Source organism: Varanus komodoensis, unplaced genomic scaffold (assembly GCF_004798865.1).
Source record: "Varanus komodoensis strain SLA01 unplaced genomic scaffold, ASM479886v1 scaffold73, whole genome shotgun sequence".
NCBI lineage: Eukaryota > Metazoa > Chordata > Lepidosauria > Squamata > Varanidae > Varanus > Varanus komodoensis.
Window position 1 is genome coordinate 3,156,880 of NW_025336386.1, and position 20,010 is coordinate 3,176,889.

Here is a 20,010-nt window from a genome sequence, read left to right on the forward strand (position 1 = left end):
GAAATTAGGCGGGTAGGTACTCGGAGGAGGGCTTTCTCTGCGGTGGCGCCCAATCTATGGAATGTGCTCCCCAGAGAGGTCCGCCTGGCGCCGTCGTTATTTGTTTTTCGGCACCAGGCGAAGACCTTTTTATTTAAGCGTCATTTTAATTGTTAATATTATGCTTATTTTATCTGGCCAGGGCGACTTATTTTATATTGCTATTTTTTGTATTTTAACTTTATGTTGTGAGCTGCCCCGAGGCTTCGGCGAATGGGGCGGCATAGAAATGTTTTAATAAATAAATAAATAAATAAATAAATAAATAATAAAAGCTACATCTGGATCCAGAGGACGTAAATAATTATTGACCTATAGCCAATATTCCCTTCCTGGGCTTCTGGGCTATGGCTGGGCAACTCCAAGCACTCTTGGAGGAAATGGATTATCTAGATCTATTTCAATTGGGCTTTAGGCGTGGCTTCAGAACAGAAACTGCCCTGATCACCCTGTGGGATGACCTATGCTGGGAAAGAGACAGGAGGAGTGCGACCCTGTTGACTGTCCTGGATCTCTCAGTGGCTTTTGGGACCATCAACCATGGTATCCTTCTGGAGAGGCTGGCTGGACTGGGAGCTGGGGACACCACCTTGTGGTGGTTTCACTCCTATCTGGCTGACCGTCTCCAGTTGCGGGAGCTGGGGGACTGTCGCTTTGTGCCACGGCATTTGTGCCTTGGAGTTCCACAGGGCTCCGCTCTGTCCCCCATGCGCTTCAACGTCTACATGAAACTGCTGGGCAAGGTCATCCGGAGGTATGGGCTGAAAAGTCACCAGTATGCTGATGACACATACGTAGCTTTACCTCTCATTCCCATCTAATCCAGGTGAGGCGGTGACTGTCCTGAACCAGGGCCTTGGCTCAGTGATGGACTGGATGAGGGCCAATAACTGAAGCTCAGTCCAGACAAGATGGAGGTTCTGTTGGTGGGCAGTCCATTTGTCTAGCTGAGAAACTGTCAACCAATCTTGGACAGGGCTGCACTGCCCCTGAAGTAAAGGTTCATAGCTTTGGGGTGCTATCACTTGTCTCCCAGGAGGCCTCGGTGGCCAGGAGCACCTCCTATCAGCTTAGGCTGATTTCCACCTACGTTCCTACTTGGATGAGTGGAGCCTTGCCACAGTTATCCGCACACTGGTAACCTCTCGCCTGGACTACTGTAATGCCCTCTATGTTGGGCCACCCTTGAAGATGGTCTCCAGTTAATCCAGAACAGAGCAGCGAGGTGACTAACTAGGATCAGCCCTAAAGCACACATCACACTGGTCCTCTGCCAATTGTACTGGCTGCCTGTTACTGCCTGGGCCCAGTTCAAAGTGCTTGTGCTAATGTATAACGCCTTCAACAGCTTGGCACCGGCATAGCTAAGGGAATACCTATCTCCATGGATCCCTGCCAGACCACTCAGGTCATCAGTGGAAGTTCTCCTCCATGAACCCTGCGCCACTGAGGTGAGGGGGGAACTGGTGAGGAAAGGGGCCTTTCTGGTCAGCGCACCTCACCTTTGGAATTCTCTTCCAAGGGAGGTGTGACTGGCAGCCACTCTATCTTGCTTTCAACACCAAGTCAGGACTTTTTAAATTTAGTATCTGTTTTTAGATTGGATTATTGGTTTGCTGCTGGTTTATTGTTTTAATGCTTACTGTTTCATTGGTTATTGTTATTGGTCATATTGTGTTTATTTTTCTGTTTCCTACTTATATGGTCATATTTATAATATATTTTAATTCTAGTATTTTTATGGTTTTGTTTCTTATTTTCCCCTGCCACTGTTTGGTACGTCCTTCTCACACAGTCCACCTTTCAGAAGAAGGGGAATGCTGAATTAGATAAAATGTGGTACCTATACTAAGCAACCAATGAAAACATAACTTCAGGACATGCTGATGCCCATGCCATCACCCCAGCTGCCACTTGCTTCTTGCCTCATTTCTGTTAAAGTGTGAACCTGTGGGTGGGGGCTTGTTTTTAGCTTTGGGCCTTTATAAAATAATAGTACATGAATTTGCTTTATTGTAAGGATGACTTCCATATGCAATTAAGAAGATCATCATCTAGGAATATGCAAAGGTGAGGAGCACACAAGGAGGTGTTCAGCCTACTAAAGTACAAGATATAGCTTATTTGCCTGAGGCAAATGGAATTTGCTGCTCTACAGGTAACTCTTTGATTTTTGGTGTAGGGAAAAACTTTGAAAATTTGATCTGCATTAATATGCTGAGGCTTATTGCTTAGGAAATGTTTTTATCTAGCTGGGCCTGCTGCTTCTTTGTGTTTTAACTTTACTTTCTGCTTGATCTTTAACTGCAGCGTGACACACATAATCAAGTAGATTTGTTAATAGCAAGGAAGTGAGTGGTGGAAAACAATCCTAGGGTCCTGGGAGAATTTGGAGTCCGGCCTCCGAAGCGCTAGACACAGCTATGTCTTCCTAAAGGAAACTCTGAAATTTAATCCCTCCCCCTTGGCCTACAAAGAATCAGGCGGGCTGTTTCCTGGGGTTGCAGAACTGCCCTTGGAGAGGTCAGTAAAGGGAAATACTGGTGGTTGTGGTGGGAAGGAGTGGTCACGATACAAGGCTGCCCCTGCCAGCAAGGCCTCTCTAGAGAGGCTCAGGTGCCCGTCTAGAGAAAGAATATCAAGACCAGAGAGGCAAAACTCACCCCTGTTACTCTTCCTGCCTTGCTGGCATCTGGTCACCAGAACACTGGAAAGGTTTCCATCTCACAATGGCACAGCCCATAGAATTGCATCCTATATTCCTATGTGAATCTACTGCTATAAGCACAAGAGGAGGACCTTTTTAATAACAAGAAGCCCAACAACTTTCTATTTCTCAAATGTGTGACATGCCAATTTCTAGTTTATTTTTCAAATGGTGTTCCTTCATACACACTTAAAACCAAACCATAATTTTTAGTGGCAAACTGCAGATAAGTATAGGAAAAAATCTGAAAAGCTGCTGAAAATGTTAAGTTTTTTGCCACTTACATGATAGTTTATCTGTAATTCTGAAAATAAAGGAAACAAAATTGCAGCATTTCTTTCCATCTTAAAACAATTCTAAGTAAGCAAGTAACAAATCTATGGTAAGCAATAAGCTTAGTTTAATAAAATGGAAGTATTACAAATAGAAGTACTTTAAGTATTCAATTTTATATTGAAATTACACTGGTTGTCCCTCATTGTTTCCACTTTATACTTCCCCCTTTTTGTTGATTGTAGTGTTTAAAGACATTTCTTATTATGCTAATAAACTATCAAATTGGAGCAATCCTACACAAAAATTCCAGTGAAATCAGGGGAGACATATAGAATAAAAATACTTTGGTGTGCTAAAGTATACACACTTACCTGGAAATAAGATTAATGAAATTTACTGGAGCTTCCTTTTAAGTACATGGATCTAGGATTGTATCAGGATGATAAATACAAAACCTCATCACTTGGTAAGCTTACTACATAAAGATCTGAGTAACACAGAATGCTGTTCCTCTTTCTGAATGTGTCCAGGCAGGATTCAGATGAAGTTACCCTTGTTACACCAAATGATTTTTTTTAAGTTTTCAGATGAAAGTGTCACAGACAAGCTTATTCTACCTACCTTTGAATTCTTCTATTTAGCACTAATTTATATTCAGCCTGTAATTACAGCCTGCATCTGTAATTAAAAAAAAAAACCCTGATTTAATCAATGGGGAAAAGTGAGTGATCATCAAAAACAGTTTCTTGTACAAACAGCTTTTACCTTGATAAAATGAGTACATGAAGACAACTATTCATTTCTGAATTGCTACATGTAACATTTCTAAGTTTTGTTATGGGCAAAAGAATACATGTGTGATTCCTTTTGCTGGACATCACACAATTGATAGTATCAAGGTCATCAGATTTAGATCCTGCTTTTTTTCACAATACACTCAAAATAGCTTATTTCATTCTCCTATTCCTGCTCTTAATCTTATCCCCACAACAACCACCTTACAGAGTAGGTTGAGCTGAAAGTCTATGACTGGCCCAAAGTCACTCAGTTAACTCAGTGGCTGAGCAGGGACTAGAATCCAGATCATTTGAGTCCCAGTCCCATGCTCTTAACCACTATACTACGCTGACTCTATTTAATTATTTAAGTTCTGAGTTGCCAGATTCGTTTTTTTAAGGGTAAGCCTGACATACACAACTGTGTCATTTTTAAGTATCAAATGTTGAGTGGAGGCCCAACTCCTCAACATATACGATTATATTTTCCAAAATTATTTGAATAATTAGAAATGCTTCTAAAGAAAAATCAATTTGCTATAATATAGAGACTATTAGACATTTCCTAATGGTGCCTTGGAAGGTATTAACAATTTCCACTAAAGAGCTTATCTAAAAGGTATATAATGCTGGGAACAATAGATGGCAAAAGAAGAAGGGGACGGCAGAGGATGAGGTGGCTGGATGGAGTCACTGAGGCAGTCGTTGTGAGCTTAAGTGGACTCTGGGGGATGATGGAGGACAGGAAGGCCTGGAGGAATGTTCTCCATGGGGTTGCGATGGGTTGGACTTCGCGACTAACAACAATAACAAAAGGTGTATGCTTCCCACTCCCCCCACTTCTTAAAGCGACTCTACAGATCAAGTTTAGTCAGAAATAAACCCCTGGAGAAAGCAAACGCTAGAGATTTTATGGGTCACTGGTTGTGTATGTGTAAGAAGCTATTTAAATCTGGAAAGATAGGGAAGCAAGAGACTACTCATAATATGCGGTTTAAATAGCATAACCCTAATTTTGCCCCACTTCTACTGTAGCTTCCTCACTTATTTATTAAATGTATATTCTTATTTTTTTCTTTTTGAAGACTTCAAAGGAGCTTACATCATTCTCCACCTCCCACTCTCAAGTTTATCCTCACAACAGCCCCGTGAGGCAGGTTGTGCATGAAGTCTGTGACTGGCCCAACACTAGCTCCATGTCTCAGCAGGGACTAAAACTCAGATCGTCTGAGTCTAGACCTACGAACTTAACCGTTACACCACACCGGCTCTCTGAATGAAACATGTATGCTCGAGAGACGGAGAAAAAGGCGAACGCACTCTGCACACGCGCAGAGGTACTCTTATTTCTACTCCTGCTTAGGAGAAGGGGTAGAGCACCGATTCCACCGGGGCAACGCGCTCACAGGGTCGGGGAAGGGAAAATCTCGGTGGGCGAGAGCGGCTGAAGTACTAAGGCAGGAGGCAGCCATAACGGGCCTCCTCGACACCACGGGAGCCACCGCGTCCAATCCGCCTCACCTTCCCTCTCGCAGCAGCCGCAGACACTTGCCTTCGCCCCGCCTCCTCCCGCAGCTTCCGGCGCTTCGTTCAGGTTTCGCGCGTGCGCGGGCGGTGCCGTCCTAGCGGCGCCCCACCCAACTAATTAATTGACGGGCCGTTGGGCCAATCTCTCTTCCGCTCCCCATCCCCTCTTCTGCGCGTGCCTAGGCGAGCTGCCTAGGCGTCCGCGAACTTCCTCTGCGTGGCGCGCGCGGCCCCCGGACGCCGCAAAGTAGCCAGCCCGGCGGAAACGGCGCAGCTCCTGTCCAGGAGGGAGCGGGGAGCAGTCGGTGATGAGCCCCGTGTGAGCCCTGTGACAGATCGGCGGAATCTCAAAAGAGAACAAGGGAGGGGAGAATTGCGGGCTCCTGGAACTGGCTTAATCTCAATAAAAGTAGCGAAATACATTATGAATTACAGTAGGTGTAGAAACACAAGGCTGGCGTGAATGGTTAGAGGATTATTGGCAGACGTGGGGAGGAAGTCCTTGGGAGAATAAAGGATTCCTGCAAGGAAGTAACAAAAGGTGACAATTAGCGATATGCGAATGGATCTACCATGTATCTGGACATCATGCCTGTGACGTAGAGTATATAATGTATGTTTTTAGGACCTCTTATGAGACTCTGTTTTGGGAAGCGTTTCCCCCTCCGTTTATTCTAAAGTGCACTAGAATAAAGCTGTGCTTGCTCCACGTCTCGTCTCGGGCTCTCCAACCCGAGGGTCTCGGTCCACTTGGGCTCGCCTATACTGCTTGCCTGGCGAGTCCGGTGACAGTTTTATCCCCATATTTCCCCAAATTATCACATATTTGCCCAGCAAAGTGCAATGAAATGCTCATTTTACAGTAGGTAGGGAATCACACCCACAGAGGCAAACGATCCACCCATGCTACAAAATCACCACCAACAAAAAAGAACCGGGTAAAACACACCGATCCACCCAAGCCCCGCCTCACTCGAAGCACACCCCACGCCAAAACCGAGCATACCAACCAGCTGGGGCGCGTCACACGCGCCCACTCCCTCCCATTCCAGCCCTCAAGCTCCCCATGCTGCCCCCCTGCCCAGCTTACCCTTTTCTTGCAGGGGAGGCAGCTGGGACAGGGGATGCCCCCCAGCGAAGCGCTGTGTCGCGGGCAGCCACCCTTTTTATGGTCCAAGATTGCCTCTGGGTCAAGAAGCTGTCTCTGGTGCCCCCAAACCCCACAAATGAGCCCCCGAATAAACCCGTCATCATGGATTGCTCCTTAAAAATTCGGATCACACTTAATGCTGCATCTTCACGTCTCAGCAAGCCACCTCTCAATTAAAGCTATTATTCTTTATGCTTTTAAAATCTATATTTTAAAGAGAAAGGAAAAGCAGAAGGGGCAGGGGGGACTGGCAAGTACCAGGAAAGGCTACCTATATTCCAACCTGCAACCTTGCCTACCTGTTTCTTGTTAATTGGCTTCACTGTGCCTGTCTTCTTGGCTTGTTCTACACAGATTATTACGTCTCCCATTTTCCATTTGGGTAGCGGAGTGCTAACACTCAAAGTCACTTCTCTGACAGAGTGCCTTTAATTTCCTCCTTTTCCTGACATAAATTATGCTTGAGATGCATCTTGTGGGATATTGCAAAGAGCGTGATAAAATGCTGTCTGCCATCACTTTTGACGCTACCTCCCCTTATGCAATCCAGGGAAAAATACTCGCAAGATGAGTGGGGCGGATGACAGTCAAAATCCTGCCCCATGGAGGAGGGCCTCTTAATCAGTTGCCCCAGTGCTCTTTCTTGCGCTCAGCTGCTTTCTTTGTCTGCATATACGCTCCAATTGTCACGATTCACCATAAGGGCAGATAAGTCTCTTTCTTGAACAAGTTACCTATTTTGCCTTTTAGGAACACCCTTTGAAACATGTGTCATTAGAGTAACAGAGCAGTGCTGTTGGCAAAAATTCATCCCCTTTCCCACAAGTCCCCTAGATGAGGTGAGAAACAGGTCATCCTCCAGATGTTACACCACAACTCCCATCATCCCTGGCTATTGCTCATGCTAGCTGTCCAACACCATCTGGAACTCCATACATTCCACACCCTTTCTCAGAAAATCTTCCTCTGCTAGGGCCAGTTCTTACTTCTGCTGCCCATCCCTGATAATCGTCTGTCTCGATATTAACTCCACATTTGTCTTTTGGGGAGGTGTTTAGGATACCTTGTATCAGCGAGGCTGTGGAACCTTGAAACAGTGTCTGGATATGCCCCGGGATAGATCAGGGAGTGAACGAGCTGAAACTGAGCCCAGATGAGGCGCAGCTTCTGTGGGTCGGGTGGGGAAGCTTGCCCAACTGAATGGAGCTTTCAAAGGGGCCGTAGGTAGAGTTGCACTCCTGGTGTGCAGTCCGGGGACGCTCCTGGGTGCCTGGAAAGACTCAACTGGCAGCTGTGGCTAGAAAGCCTTCCACCACCCACAGCCCTATTTCAAATTCAAGCAGAATTTCCTGCCAGGGTGCCAGTAGGAGCCAGAAAATGCGAGCTTGCAATGTTGTTTATGCTCCAGTTGCACTGGCTACTGGCATGTTCTCAAGCCCATTGTGCTGGTGTCAGTGTTTACAGATCTTAAATGGGAGCAGGCCACTTGAAAGACTACTTTCACCTGTATTGCCCTGCCTGGACACCAAGGTCTGCTTTGGAGGTCTTCGTCACCTGCCTGCAGTAAAATCAATGCGGCTCATGAATACGAAAGTAGGACCTCCTTGGTGATGGCCCCATGGCTGTAGAACCAACAAGCTCGGCTTGGCTTCTTCAGTGCACTAAGCAGGACTTGAAAGCATACTCATTCAATACTGCATGATTTGGAGCAGCTTTAATATGATAATTATGTGCCTCTCTGATGTCCCTAATCATCTTTGTATTGTGCCTTTTGAGTTTATTTATTTGTGAGGACACAGTTCTGAAAGGCAGCTTAAAATATGCATGAATAAACTTCAGAAGCCATGAACTGTAAATGTTTTTAAAGGTCTGTTCCTTGTGGCAGTGATTCCACTGAGCTGCGCAGTACAGGAGCAAGGAGACAGTGACACGAGTGCATCTGTGAAAAGTTGGAAGATACGTGGGGAGGAAGCAGATGCTTCTTGACACCAGTTTAGATGCCTCAAGGCTGCATGTGCACAAATTGGGCCTTGTGGCAAATTGTTGTTGCTAGTCGCGAAGTCGTGTCCGACCCATCGCGACCTCTTGCACAACACTCCTCCAGGCCTTCCTGTCCTCCACCATCTCCCGGAGTCCACTCAGGCTCACGCCGACTGCTTCACTGACTCCAACCAGCCACCTCATTCTCAACTGGCAAATAGCACATGGTTAAGCGAGATTAGTTTTTACTGTTGATAATGTATCACAGAGCAGCTGTAATTTTCCCATAACTCTTGAATCAAAAGGACAGAGTTAACCACAGCTCTTTAACCAAGAGAGCACACTGCATGTCTTGGTGTGTCTTAATGCCGTGGGTGCATGAGAACTGACTGGCAGCATGGAAGAAAGCAGGTATTGGAGGCATGGGGGCAGTGAAGATATACCAACCGGCAGTGTGCACTCCAGCGATATGCTTGGGCACAGTCCCTGGCAAATAACCAGCCCTGTTTGGGGAGGTTTGCCTTTTTAAGTGTTTGGTTAATGTGACCATATGTGCCACAACCTCTGCGCTTTAGACTCCTCTAGACTCCATAGTTGCTTATCTACAAGTTCGATGTTGCTGAAAGGGTGAACTGTACTAGGAGTAGATCCGTGATGAGATTAAAGATTTGTTATCTTCTTTTTAAAGGAATTTGTTACAATCAGAGTGCTCCTGGCGGGGGTGGGGGTTATGTTACAGACACACATCCTGTTTGGGAAGTTAGAGCAGGATAAGGTCTTGCAGTGGGTATGGATGCAAAGTGTACTTCAAGTATGCAGTGTTCTGGGTATAGTTGTTTTGGCCAGCAGAATAACATCCACAGCGTCCCCTCCCTTCCCCTCTTCGAGAGGGACCGATCTTAATTATCTGGACACAGCATCTGTTTTCCCTCCAGATGTGCAGGTGCAACTTTTAATAATTCAGTGTTGCAGTGCTAGCCACCAGCTAGATGCCCCCAAGTAATGATAGAATGTATGGAGGGAAGCACAGCCTTAGCAGTGGGTGGCAGAGGATTTGCAGAGGGTCCCAGGCTCAGTCCCTGGCACCTCAGGTAAAACTCCTGCCTGAAACCCAGGGGATCTGCTGCTATCAGTGGCTGGGTTCAGACAACACATTTAGCCATGGTGGGGGGGGTTTTATGCCATTGTTGGCCTGTCATGTCTGAACCTAATGAACCCTGATAAATGTGGTCTTCATAAGCTATGGTAAGAAATGATGGTTTCTCTGTACTTCCCCATAGCTTGTCATATTGACTGAAACCAGGTTTCTGGTTTCCCCAGTCCTGTTATGAACTACCACAGAGTCCTCTGGAAAGAGTGGCAACAGCAGGAGCTGTTCCTGCCATCTTGCCTCTCTGTGTGGACCAATGAGGAAGGGGCAGGTGACAGAGACAGACAGTGATGTGCCTTGAGATTGAATTTCTGGTGCAGTGACTTATGGGATACATGCCAACAATGGGAGGACTGAACCTGGAGGATGGAAACCATGGAAAAGTAGAAACCACATGATTGCCTGTCAGGTAGAGCATGGCAAAATGAGAACCATTTTAATGTGGGGCTGCTTGTTGTGTTCTGTGAATACGGCCAGTGTCTGAGTTAGATGGACCAAGAGTTGGCTCAATGGAAGGTAGTGCTGATGTGTTGATCAGATGGTCAGCAAGTGCTGGTCCCTTGCTGTACTTTGCTTTCCTACTTTAAGTGTAGGGTAGTGAATGAAGCAATCTTGGGGCGATCTGAGGGATTTCAGACTTTTGTGCTGCTGCTGTGGGAATTTTTAGGTGGATTGGTTAGCAATCTTTCTTGCTGCAGCATCATTTGCTTTTCTCTGATAATTTATATTGTATACATTCTGTGACTGCCTCATTGTTCATCTCTTGAATCCGTAATGGTTAAGGAACAAATGAAAGAAATAAGGACAGTTTCTCCAACAAAGATCTCAGAAGCAACTGCTGTAGTTGCTGCCAACATCTGCAGGCAGAAGTGCACATGAGATCCTTTGATGGCCTTCTGTTTGCAGTCCACTGTCCTCGGTTACTTGGGTTCTGGCTGTGAAGGAGGTAGATAGCCATCATCTTGAGATGTGGAGACAGTATCTCTGCAGCACGCCTGGTTTTGGTTTCATGCCTCACTGTGAAGTGTTTTGTCAACACAGTTTAAAGAATTCCCTGTTGACATTGCCTTGCATGCACCTGAAGTTTCAGGGTGAGGTGCCAACAAGCTTGTAGTTTTATTTATGGCCTGACTACTCCATGAACCAGGTTTTAACCAATCAGTTGCTGGATCAGTCCTTCCAACCTACTGGTTAACAGCTCAAATCCCCTGTCAGCTCAGTGCAATCTCAGATGTGCTTAGCAGCCTTGCTGAAACTGTATGAAGCCGAGCTGCTGTCTCACCAGCCCTTAGACCTCCTTTTAAGCCAGCCTGAAACATTGCTTTTGAAGGATGGGGTCTAAATCAATAACAGCCGCAATTCTGGCCATGGGGATCATGGACCTGATAACTCCCGCCTTCCAGGTGTGTGCCATTTCACTAGCTACAGTCTCTGCTTTACCATTATTTGATACGTGTGCAGCAAAACATGACATTTAGAGCTTTAGAAAGGTAATATGTGAGGCACAGGCGGCTCTTCTGCATGCCAGTAAAAGCCTGTTGTGCCTCTTGCGCTGGTATGATTTGTGCATAGTTTGAAATGTCCTTGACATGGGACAAAGAAAGTATAGGAGAACCTCTGTTTGGATGAGAAATACGCTGCAATCCATGCCAACTTTTAAGGTCTCATTAAAGACCCAAGAGATGCCAAGTGAGAGTCCTTTGGGAATCATGCATGCAAATGCTCTGGGTGGCTCACTCGGTTCCCCTGAGGATGCTTTCTCTCCTTCTGCAGAGGCTGAAAGAGCAGGCGCGGGCAGGCGCCCGGTTCCAGGAGCTGCCCGTGGTGCTGATGGCAGCCGTGGCCTCCTTCGTCGTCTCCCCCTCCTCTCCTCCTCCAGGATTGTGAGAAGGGTCAGGCAAGCCTCAGTGCTTGGGAGGAAGCTGTTGGCATGTTGGTGGAGGGAAGCGAGTGTTTGTGCTGAGTTGCATGTGTATTTATTCAACTGCAGAATGAGCAGGTGAAGTGGGATGGAGAATGCGAGTCGATTTTCTTCTAACGACATAAGCGGAGATGACTTTCCGCACTGAAAGAAGAAGGGAGGGAAAGGTAAGGAGAGGAGAGGGGGGCAGATTGGATCCAGACTTTATTAACTGGGGGTTGTTTCTAACCAGCCGATTATTATTGCTCCCTGTAGGTCCACAAGTCAACAACATTAGAGAAACAGCAGAGATAGGAACACTGGCTCTCCAAGAGGCTGTCTCAGGACCAGGAGGTGAAGTAGTGGATTGGTTCTTCCAAGCTTAGGGCCAAGGCAGAAGGTGGCCTGGAGCACCATGAAAGTCACAATGAATGCTGTCTTCTCGTTCGCAATCCTGGTGGGCATTTTAAGCTTCATCTTCCTGGTGGCAGCCATCGGCACCGACTTCTGGTATTTCACCGATGCTTCTAAACTGGAGAAACTAGCCAACCGCACTGACAGCCTAAGCTCCCATTCTGGACTCTGGAGGACTTGCCAATGTAAGTAACTCCAGATTTCCCTTATGGCTTTGGTGGGCAGCTCCTTTGGTCATTGCAGATCTCCTCTTAGAGAGAAATATTCAATCCCTTTAATTGACAAATTGGGCATACTCTTTTCTAGATTCTGGCTTCTGAGGCATCCTACTACATACATAGTCAATGAATGGGCCAAGAATCTTTAGAGGTGAAAGAAATAGAGGCAAGTTTCTAGTCCTTATGAGGAGGAAGCTTTAACTGTTTTCTCTGACTTTATTCCCTCTCATGAGCATAGACATAGATGCACTTTCCTGCAGACTCATACAACCCTCTTCACATCTCCTGAGTTGCTATCTGGGCAAAGCATGACAGTGTTCTCCAGGGCGCAATTTAATGTGAGCTAGAATTCACCAGGGCAGATCCCCCAACTCTGATGTTCCCCCCACCACCACCTTTTTAACTCCCAGGATTTGTAGTGGGACCTCTGAGGCAGTGATGTAGATGGGAATGCAGGAGCAGGGAAAACTAATCACAGCTGACCAACACTTTTTGAAATTGGGATCAAAGAGTAATTTTCTGGGTTAGTAATTTTGTAAAAATCTGACTTCACTGGACACTGTAAGTTGCTTTGGGTAGCTACACAGGTTCTTGACTGTTGGACCACCTGTGTGCTTGAGTCAGAGAGAAACAGCTTAATTGCTGTGCTATAACTGTGGCATGAGGTGGAGAGAAATTCTGATGACTTTGCAATTGTAATATCACTGCATCACAACTCTAGAAATGTCTCTTACCAGCCCTGGTATGACACTGAGTTCATATTTTATTTTATCGTGTTTTAACTGCTGTTTACCTTGTGTGCTGCACTGGCAATTTGGACATTGATTTATTTAGGAATATTTTAAATCAGTCGATCAATTAATCAGTGGACTTTGAGAGACGAGGTGCATTCCGAGAGCGCTCCGATGGGGTGGGGGGACTGGATGGTGGAGTAATGACCTTGCATACTTGTCTCCTTCCCATGCTGGTCCCTGTGTTTGTGCACAGCCCAGCTAATTACTGCTGCTCAATGAACTGTCAGTATTCTTGGGCACGGCGTGCAGGTTGAGTGTTTGGCTTGTTTGCGGTTTGGTGCTCTATTGTGTCAATTAATGCACTGCCAGATGTCCACATCGGAGGCTGAGCTGGGTTCCCACCAAGGCTTCATGGATTGCAACATGTGGCCACAGGCCGATGGTCATTGTCTCATTCTAAAGTGGGCCTTGCAGATGTTTTGGCCCACAACTCCCGTCATCCCTACCCTTGGCTATGCTCTGATGGGAGTGGTATTCCAGATGTATGGAAAGTTGTGCTTTCTCCAGCCCTGATGTAGGGCAAGCATTTCTGAAGGCAATTCCAAAACATGCAGACAAAGGACGTGTGTAGGTTGCTTTATTGCAGGGGTGGGCCCCTTGTGGGTGTCCAGATGTTTGGGCCTAGAATTCCCATCAGCTAGTGAGCCAACTGCAAGTTGCAGGCCAGCACTGAGTGAAGTTGTACATCAAGCAAAGTGAAGTTGGAACAGGCCAGACCTGTTTCAAATGCCAAAACAGTGCTGAGGCTTACTAGCAGCCTTGAGGCCGACTGCTTTCTCCCAGCCCAATCTACCTTACAGGACTGTTGTGAAGATTGAGTGGGGCGGGGTAGATGTAACCCCGATATCTCTGAGAGAGTGGTGAGATAAAAGTGTCCTCTATGTTCATGCTAACAAGCCAAGATAGGTGTCAACAATACACTACTGCTCTGGATTTAAATACAAATGGTTAGACCCAGATAGGTCTCCTTTAAAGATGCCTCAGTCTGGGTCCACCCCGTGTTGTAAACTGTTTGCCTGTCATAGCAAGGGAATCAGACCTAGGCAGCAGGAAAATCAAAAGTGATTTGGGGCCTTTCCTTAGAAACTTAATCTGACTTCTTGGGACATGTTTGGTGGGCCCTTGTTGGCCTCAGTTCCATGGCAGTTGTGCCCCCTCTACCCTCTGGAGCAGCCAGGAGCTCAGGCATCTACAGAAAGGGTGGCTGACAGGCAGATTTGCACTCTGTGTCTCCCTTCTTATTTGTTCTGCTATTGTCTAATTTTTCTAATTATGAGTAAGATGAAGAAGATGCAGGTAAGGATGATGCAGATTTACACAGTACCGTTTCTTCACAGTGTAACATAAGCATAAAAACAGGTCCCTGTCCCAAAGAGCATCCAGTTCAGATGTAGACCCTTGTAAATCATCACAGGGCTGCACAGTAAGTTTGAATGCAGCTGAATGGAGTTGCGGATCTTAGGGGGTTTTTTAATATCAGAAATAGGACCATGGGATTCGGCTGCTAGGGTGCAATTTCAAAAGACACAGACATTGTCCATTGAGAAACATGCAAGATTTTGACTACTGTATTTCCGAAGCCAGACCCTCCACAACGAACCTGTCCTGGAGTGTTGTAGTGGCAAAAGCCACGGCCCCAAGCCCTGATGGGTGAAGGACCAGAGCAATATGTTTGAAGCTTTTGCTGATTAATCTGTGGTGGCAGGGAGCATAAAATTTGGACTATTATTTATTAGGAATGCATTCGTATTAAATAATGACCAGATTAATCAGCTGGACATTTCAGATGATTAATTAATGGTGGCAAGTTGGAGAATGTGCCTTAAAATGACCTCGTTGAGATAGAGAGCTCACAATCTTTCCCCTTCCCCTTTCTTTTCCTTCCAGTTAAAAGTACCTGCGTCCCTTTGCTAAATCCCTTTAAGCTGGAGAGGCAGAACGCCAGCATGTCGCATCAGCAAGTACTGAGTAAGCGCTGGGGTGCGGTGTGTTCCTGAGGAGACCATCTCCAGTGTTCCTGGGGAGGGTTCCAAGTGCCGCAGGCAGCACAGCTCATCAGGACAGCTCTTCGTCTTTCTTCCTGATTGCACCTCCCAGGGCCCACCAGGCGTGCTGGACTGCAACCATTGGCCATGCTAGCTCAGTATGATGGGAGCTGTAGTCTAATGCTCCTGGAAAGCACCATGTTGGGGAAGGCTGGCTTGGGAGTGAGCTTGGTATTTCTGAAAATGGAAGTAACCCAGTTTTTGGCACCCCAGAAGCCTTAAGCATGTAGGATGAGCCGTGCTGCATTAGACCTGGTCCAGTGGACTGTTCCAAGATTCTCTGGAAGCTCACAAGGAGAGTTGGATGCAAGACCACCTCCCACTGAGGTTCCCAGCTGTGGGTCTAGAGTCACACAGCCCCTGATGCTTAGCTAGGCTGTGGCCATCGTGACTGCTTGGAGTGATGGGTTCCATGGTTTGGGTATGCAGGAGTCCTCCCAAAGTTCAGCCTTGTGGGATGATCTCCAGGTCTGGTAGGAGAAGGAGAAAGGCAGCATCCACAAAGGGTCTCTCCTGCCCCACAAAACTCTGAATATGGTGGTGCTGAGACCCCCCCTCCATCCACAGCACTGAGGGTGGTGCAAGGTCCTCCCCACGCTTCCCCTGGAGCACATGGGCCTCACGAGGCTGGTTCTGGGGAGGGGGCTTGCTGTGGCACTTTCCCCTGCGGGCTTCTGCTCCTCGGCTCAAGCACGGTGCAAGCTCCCTGCCAGGGCCAGGGCGAGTGAGTAGGAGAAGCCGGCCGCTTTCCGGTCCTCCTTGTATTGTGCACACATTCATGAGCTGCAGCTGTGCTTTTCACACAGGAATTTGGGACTTGCCTCAAAGCCTATTGACCAGTGACCCATCTAGTTGAGCTTTGTCTGCACCAGATTGCCCCAGCATGATGCCCCCTGACGTCTTGCACTGCAGTTCCCATCTGCCCCAGCCAACAGACTTGAGTGCCGAGAGCCGTACGACAACAGCTTGAGGACTGCCGGTCCATCCTGGGAGGCCATGGCTCTGTGCGTGTTGTGCCAGCTCTCCGGGGGAGGCAGGGCATGTGTGCAGCACTTCCTCTGCCGCAGGGCCCTGGGCGGCCGCTCCCCAGGCAAGCAGAGCCCAGGAAGCCAACCCGGACCAGCCTCCTTCGCGGAATTTGGTCCCTTCTCTGGGGGCTTCCACGTCTTTGCTCTTGTAGCCTTGCTCACTCTCCCATGCTCCTGACAAGAAGCCTTCTCTGGGAAGGCTGGCTGAGGCGAGAATCACCACCAGTCTTACCTAGAGGATTCTTGGGATGGGCCCAGCAGGAGTGTGGTATGGGGAGGGTGGGTGGGGGGCAGGAGAACCTGGAGGAATGTTGTCCATGGGGTCGTGAGGGGTCGGGCACCACTCTGCGACAAAACAAAGATGAACAATGGAAATGTAAGTTCGTTATTGGTCTCTCTCTCTCGGCACCCAAAGCTGGCTGTCGGTAGCCACTTGGCAGTTCTGACACAGAGATGCCAGGTGAATCCGCTCTCTTCTGCAGCTGCTCAGAGGCAACTGGGAACAAAGGTTGCATCCTCACCTGCTTCAGCCCTGGCTGTAAGTGCAGAAGGAATGAGAGCCAGTTGAGGGACAAGCCAAGGTCACCCTGATAAAACACAAAGAGGGTATCACAAAGCACAGGAAAGCACCCAGCAATCCTCTATTTAAGCAGCTGCTGGCAAGATAGCCCCAGCACGAAGGGTCAGCAAAGACAAATGGAAAACCAGTTGCCCTGGAAAACAAGCAAACGGGAAGGTCTGTCTCTGCCAAAGGCTCCTAGGAAGCACCAGAGGGCTTCAAGGAATTTTGAGTTATCCATTAGCTGGTTGCTGGGGAGGACAAACACCAGAGAGCGGGCGCCTGTCACCAAGGGCAAACCGCAAACAAGCACAGCTGGGAAATTAGATGCAAAGCCTACTCCAAAACATATTTATTCAGAAACAAAGCCCCACTCCATGGGGCTTTGCGTTGCAACTGGAATGTTATTTCGTATAACAAGAAACTGCGTAGAGTCTTAAAAATTGGGGAACCCAATCCCAGATCCCCAGGGGCCCACCTGTGTTTCTGCCTCCCCCCCAACCCATGATGAGTTGCATGTCTGAATGGACCATTCTGTTGTTCAGCAAATGCAGTGATGTTCTGCTGGCATCCCTTCATACGCTTGGTGATGAGTCTGGAATCACGCAGAAATTGTCTGGACCAGACAACAGTGTAGTTGCCATGAATCCAGAAGGGGTATCCCCTCTGGCAGCAGCCGATGGAGTTTTCCATGCTGGCAGAGAGGTGGAGGAGGGCAGGCGGCCACTGACTTCAGACCAGGGAACCTGGGATATCCAGTGGGCCCTCACATGCTGAGCAAAGGCCCAGGGACTGCTCTGCCAAGTTTCCCATTTCTCCCTTGCCCCCAGCAGCCAGCGATCCGGGGTAACTGGTCCGGCCTCATTTGGGTGTCTTGCAGGAGGCAGGTCTCTCTCCACCTGTCCTTACCGCTTGAACGAGCTGAAGTCTCCCTCTTTCAGGCCTGTCAGCACGGCCCACCTGAATTCACTGAGAGAGGGATTTACTATTCCAAAGTACATGTGACAGAGAAAAAGAACACGAGTCTCTGCCCCAAGGTGCTTGCAATCTAAGCATACACCCAGAGGAGTCCAGAAAGAAAGGGGAGGGAAACAATGCTGGGGGTGCAGGGGGAACAAATATGAGATGATTGCAGTCATGTGCTTCAGCTCAGAGAAGGACAATGAAAAGAACCTGGAGGCCTGAGCAGTGGTGAGGGGTGGCTGAAGTAGCCTAGGAAAAAGGTGCATAAGAGGAGACGTGATAGGGGTGTTGAAAATAATGCCCAATGAGAAGAAAGCGTGCATCGTAGCACTCAAATCCAGGGTTATCCTAGAAACTGACTGGGGGAAGGTTCTGGTCAGATGGGAGGAAGCAGTTTTTCATACAGCGTATCGTTAACTACGGGGTTAACTGCTATGAGAAGCAGCTATGGCTCACTGCCAGGATGGCTTTAACGGGCAGCTTCACGGAGAAGGGGGCTCTCAGTGGTCACTGGCTGTGCTGGCTGCGTGCCCAGACCTGGCCTGCCTGCACACAACAGTTGCTGCGGAGCTGGGCAAGTGGAGGTCTTGCTCCCATCCTCCTGGAGGGCTCCTGTGGCCAGCTGGTTTCCCTTGTGGATGGAGTCTGATCCTGCATGGCTGCTCTTATGTTCTCACGTTCTCAGCCTGGTGCTGCCCAGATGCACTGGGCTCAGTGGGATGTGGCAGGAGATGAGCCGTGGTGCCAGCTGGCGGTGATGGGAGCTGTAGTCCAGCACATCTGGAGGCCACGAGATCAGGGCATGCCGCAGCCATGTGCGGCTCCCTTGGTGCAAGCCACGCTCTCGCTTCCCTGCAGACATGCACAGTGCCTTCGTGGTCCTGCTGCCGCTCAGCCTGACTGTGATGATCCTGGGAGGGGTGACCGGCTTCATCAGCATCCTTGCCAAGGCCTACTTCCTCTTGCTCTTCACTGGGGTGCTCTTTCTCTTTGGAGGTAAGCCACACGCGGAAGACGCCTTTCCCATCTCAGTGCTCTTCAGAGGGCAGCACCCAGCAGGTCAAAACAGGCAAGTGCATACCGCCCTCCTCCCCAAACTGGCATGTTCCAAGTGTGTTGGACGACCATTCCCCTCTGCCGGCTGGAGATGATGGAAGTTGCAGTCCAACACCTCTGGCAGGCACCCGGTCGGGGGAGTGATGGGCTGGGAAGACAAAGTCTTGGGTTGACATTGCCCTGGGACACAACAGGGTCATTGAAAGGATGGAATCAAAAGCCTGAGGTGGGCTGGGTGGCTCTGTGTATGAGAATTAAACGTGTGATCAGCAATACAGCTCTGATCTTGGCCGTGTTGCAGGATCAACGCACCAAACATCTAGCTGCTTCCTTGCATGAGCCCAAGAACCAAAATAACCTCAGGGTAATAAATTGGCAGCTTCACAGAACACATGTGTACACACCTGCCCTTTGTTATTTCCCCAAATAAAGATGCCAAAAGGGAATATCCAAACAGGCCTCACTGTAACACCCTTATTAGGCTAACCAAAAAGTCACAAGGTGCTGCACATTTTTTGAGCCAAGGTGTGCTCGCTGTTTGTATCCTCTTTAGCGCTCGTGACTCTGGCCGGGCTCAGCGTCTACATCGCCCACTCTGCAGCAGCCTTCAAGGAGGTCATGTCTCTTCTGAGAAACGAGAGCCTTCGGGGGATCCTCAGCATTCGCTTTGGCTGGTCGTTGGCCTTTGCCTGGCTCTCCCTGGCTGCAGAGGTGCTCGCAGGCCTGGCTTTTCTCCTGATGGCCAGGATGGTGGGCCTGAAACCCAGGCAGGACCATTCCATATAAGGGCCTCAAACACTGCCCCCCCCCCGCTCTGCAGGAGTTACACCCCATGTCTGGGTTCTTCCTCCCCTTGTTCTGAACTACCCACTTTGCAGTTCAGTCTAGGCCATTTTGGACAGCCCTGGGTGCTTTGTTGCCAGAATCCTTCTCCTTCACAGCTTTGGTTTATTAATAGTTTGACCAACAGATGGAAGAGTGTCTAGAAAAGGGCCTTTATTCAGAGCTGTGTGCACCTAGCCTTAAAAACAAAGAAGCAAAAGTAAATAAAGGCAAAATCCTTTCTGAGTTTAGACAGATAAAAGGCCTTGCTCTCCCAGCAGGGAGCAGCCAGCCACACTGTTGGCCACACTGGGGATTGTGGGTCTTCTTTCTGTCTAAACTTGCCTCGATTGTGCCCCAAGTGTGCAATCCTATCGTCCCCATGGCAGATGCTCCTCCATGGGACCAGTGGGCACCCAGTGCAAGGTGGGTGGTGGAGATCTCTCCCAAGCTGAGCATTTTCTCTAGATGGCCACTTCGGGCTGCTAGATTTAGCTTCAGGGAGGTGGATGGAAGGAAGGAGGCAAGGCTTGGAACCAGCGTAACTGCATGGCCCCAGCCTCCCACTCTCCTTGCCCTCAACACACCTCTCCCCCCCCCCCCCCG

The 20,010-nt window shown here is 48.4% G+C and overlaps 2 protein-coding genes across 13 annotated transcripts in view; one reads left to right on the plus strand and one right to left on the minus strand.

Moving 5' to 3' along the window:
- METTL22 (methyltransferase 22, Kin17 lysine) overlaps positions 1 to 5,373 on the minus strand; it is a 31,363-nt gene extending 25,990 nt beyond the window's left edge. For 3 of the 12 annotated variants that reach the window (XM_044452562.1, XM_044452561.1, XM_044452553.1), the window contains exons 1-3: positions 5,320 to 5,371; positions 3,644 to 3,700; positions 2,703 to 2,817 (exon numbers count right to left, since the gene is read on the minus strand). The gene's annotated coding sequence lies outside the window, so the exon portion shown is untranslated. Of the gene's footprint in view, positions 1 to 2,702; positions 2,818 to 3,030; positions 3,051 to 3,643; positions 3,701 to 5,118; positions 5,281 to 5,319 lie in introns of those variants that run through there. The other 9 variants (XM_044452557.1, XM_044452555.1, XM_044452559.1 and 6 more) reach the window with 9 other exon arrangements.
- A 215-nt stretch (positions 5,374 to 5,588) lies between these two features.
- On the plus strand, positions 5,589 to 19,629 carry TMEM114 (transmembrane protein 114). Its single transcript, XM_044452578.1, has 6 exons — positions 5,589 to 5,866; positions 11,596 to 11,693; positions 11,782 to 12,104; positions 14,819 to 14,899; positions 18,385 to 18,522; positions 19,136 to 19,629. Exons 3-6 carry the CDS (start codon positions 11,921 to 11,923, stop codon positions 19,366 to 19,368), a joined length of 636 nt encoding a protein of 211 aa, XP_044308513.1. The 5' UTR covers positions 5,589 to 5,866; positions 11,596 to 11,693; positions 11,782 to 11,920; the 3' UTR covers positions 19,369 to 19,629.
- Positions 19,630 to 20,010: the final 381 nt, after the last annotated feature.